The 2,449-nt window shown below is 58.7% G+C and overlaps 1 protein-coding gene across 3 annotated transcripts in view; it reads right to left on the reverse strand.

The window, feature by feature from the left end:
• EFR3B (EFR3 homolog B) overlaps nt 1-2,386 on the reverse strand; it is a 111,702-nt gene extending 109,316 nt beyond the window's left edge. For all 3 annotated transcript variants that reach the window (XM_006162217.3, XM_027765800.1, XM_006162216.3), the window contains exon 1: nt 2,302-2,386. In XM_006162217.3, coding sequence (XP_006162279.1) covers nt 2,302-2,308 — 7 coding nt within the window. In that variant the 5' untranslated portion in view covers nt 2,309-2,386. The remainder of the gene's footprint in view (nt 1-2,301) is intronic.
• Nucleotides 2,387-2,449: the final 63 nt, after the last annotated feature.

Consider the following 2,449-nt stretch of genomic DNA (forward strand, 5'->3'; position numbering starts at 1 on the left):
TGAAGAGCAGGCCTCCCTCCCACTCCTGAAATACTCAGTTATAGGGACCAGCAGATGGCATAATGGCTATGTTGCTGGACTCGCATGTAGGTGACCACAGTTCGAGTCCTGGACCCAGTGGCTTAAACTCACGCTGGGCGTGTGTGTGTGCGTGCCCAAGATCCTGAGAGGAGAATGGAGGAGACGGGATTGCAGTGTGGCCATCCCCCTGGGGGGCGATTTCTCGCTTTCTGTCTCTCTGTCTCTCTCTTTCTGGCAAGCACACACGCCCTATAGTAAAAACCTCTCAAAAAACAACAACAAAAAAAAAAAAAAAAGAAAAGAAAGAAAGAAAGGAAGGAAGAAAGACATACTGAGTTATAGTCTCCTACCCTGCATCGGTGTGACTTTCTTTACTGAAGGCAACTGCCCAGAGGAATCCCGCGTTATAAGCTTTTTATGAATCATGCAGGGTGATACCATTTCTGTGAGCATCTGGGGAAATGGAAACATACTATAAAAGAGATGAACATCTGTGGTGCATCTGAAAACAGCGCCCGGACCCGCTGGTTCCGCACCACCTTTCTGCACTAGCCAGCTCTTCAATAACCTGCTTCAGACCGCACGGCAGACTGGGACCTCCAACTCTTGCACATCCCAGGAACATGACCACGTCGCCTCAGACCAAATGTAGTGGGTGGCCCAACAGAACCAGGGCTCCTGATTCTAACCCATTCCGATGGGCCTGTCCTAACTCCTTCCCCACTGCAGGTGCCCCTGCAGTCACATGCTTTTGTCAAATGATCTGCAGTTTCAGGCTGCTCCATCTGCAGAGAAGAATAAGGGTGGAAGGCAGAGAGAGTAAAAAATAGATATATAGCTCTCTCTCTCGCACTCTCTCGGGAACCTTACCACCTCTCAGCTTATGAAGCTCCACCACTTTGTCACCTTCTCCAGAGTCCCTGAGTCCCCAGCAGCACAGCCTCTGAAGTCAACCTCCCCTTCTTCCCACTTGGTCCATTCAAGAGAAATCTACTTGCTGAGAGGACCTGCTGATGTCTCAACCTAGATCAGAAATGCAAATACAGTACGACTGGGCAGGGAAAGGCACGGGTTAAGGAGGTGCGTTTCTCTCAACAGAGGAGCTACTGATTGCTGAGTCTTCCCACCACCCTCTCTGCTTCCTGTGCTTCTAACAAACTTTGTGACTCACAGGCTGTTTGCAGAGTGAGGCAGCTGAGCAGCCTCAGCGAGGGTTAAATTGGGAACGTGCTCTGCTCCAAACAGCTCTCAGGTGCAGCCTGAGCCCCCTGTCTCGCCGCGGGGTTAGGATGTGAGGACAGCTCCCTTTCTCTGGCTGGCCCTACAATGGTTGCCAGAGACCCGGCTTCTGAGGGACTTCTGTGTAGCGTGGGATCACACGCACAGCCCCTGGAAGGTCTGCAGCCTCTGTAACGCATCCTTTCCAAGACTGGAGTGGCCCTCCCGCGCTCCGCTCATCAGAGCTGCAGTGTGGAGCCCCATGGCTCTTCTCTTCACCCAGGCTAGCTGCAAAACCAAAGGAATTTCTGGCACGTTAGCAAGCAGGGCAATGCACCGTGAGGGTCTGGCTAACTGTTGCACTTAGATGGAGGGGAAGGCCGTGGAAGGGGTGAGGGGTGTCGGGGCTGGGCTGTGCTGCACCCTCTCAGCAGCGCCTCCTCCTTTCATCACTGCGGAGGGCGAATCTGGAAGTTGGGGAACATGCATGCCATGGGCGAGCGGCAGGGACAGGCAGAGACCAAGTCCACCCAGGGCAACGAGACGAGGCTTCCAGCACTGGCTCGCTCCTCGGCCCTCTGCCCCGCCGGCGCCGCCTCCCACATCCTCACAGCCGGGCTTCAGGCCGGCAGAGAGCGTCTCCCCTCCACCCCGGGCCGGCTTCCCGCATGAAACTCCCAAGCACCAACCGCTTTTGTTAATTCTGCAAATGCTGCCACACGACCGCCGCCTCCACCAGCACTCCCTGCCTGCCCTGCTCCAACAGAGATCCGCGCGGACCCAACCCGCGCGCACCCCCCCAACCCCCGCGCCCCAGCCGGACCGCCGCCCACCGGCGGCACACAACCGGCCCGGAGGACCCCCGAGAACCGCAGGGGCCCGCGGCCTGAGGCATCTTTGTCCTCTCGGCACAGAAGCGCGTGCACAGCGACCGAGACAGCCCAGCCGGGCACCGAGTCAGCGCCTTCCTCTTTCGCCGGGGCCAGGCAGGGGGACAATGGTTCGCGTCCTGGAAGTTTGCAGAGTCGGCCCCTGCGAGACCCAGCCCGGAGCCCTCCTTACCGTACATCTCCGCTGGGCGCGCGCCTCCCGGGAGGCCGGCGTCGCCGCGTCGTATCCAGCCAGCCCCCGGCGGCGCCTTCCTTTCATTCACAGCCCGGGCGGGGGCTGGCGGCGGGCCGGCGGGGGCCCGGCGGGGCGGGAGGGGGCG

Source organism: Tupaia chinensis, unplaced genomic scaffold (assembly GCF_000334495.1).
Source record: "Tupaia chinensis unplaced genomic scaffold, TupChi_1.0 Scaffold139757_1, whole genome shotgun sequence".
Lineage (NCBI taxonomy): Eukaryota > Metazoa > Chordata > Mammalia > Scandentia > Tupaiidae > Tupaia > Tupaia belangeri.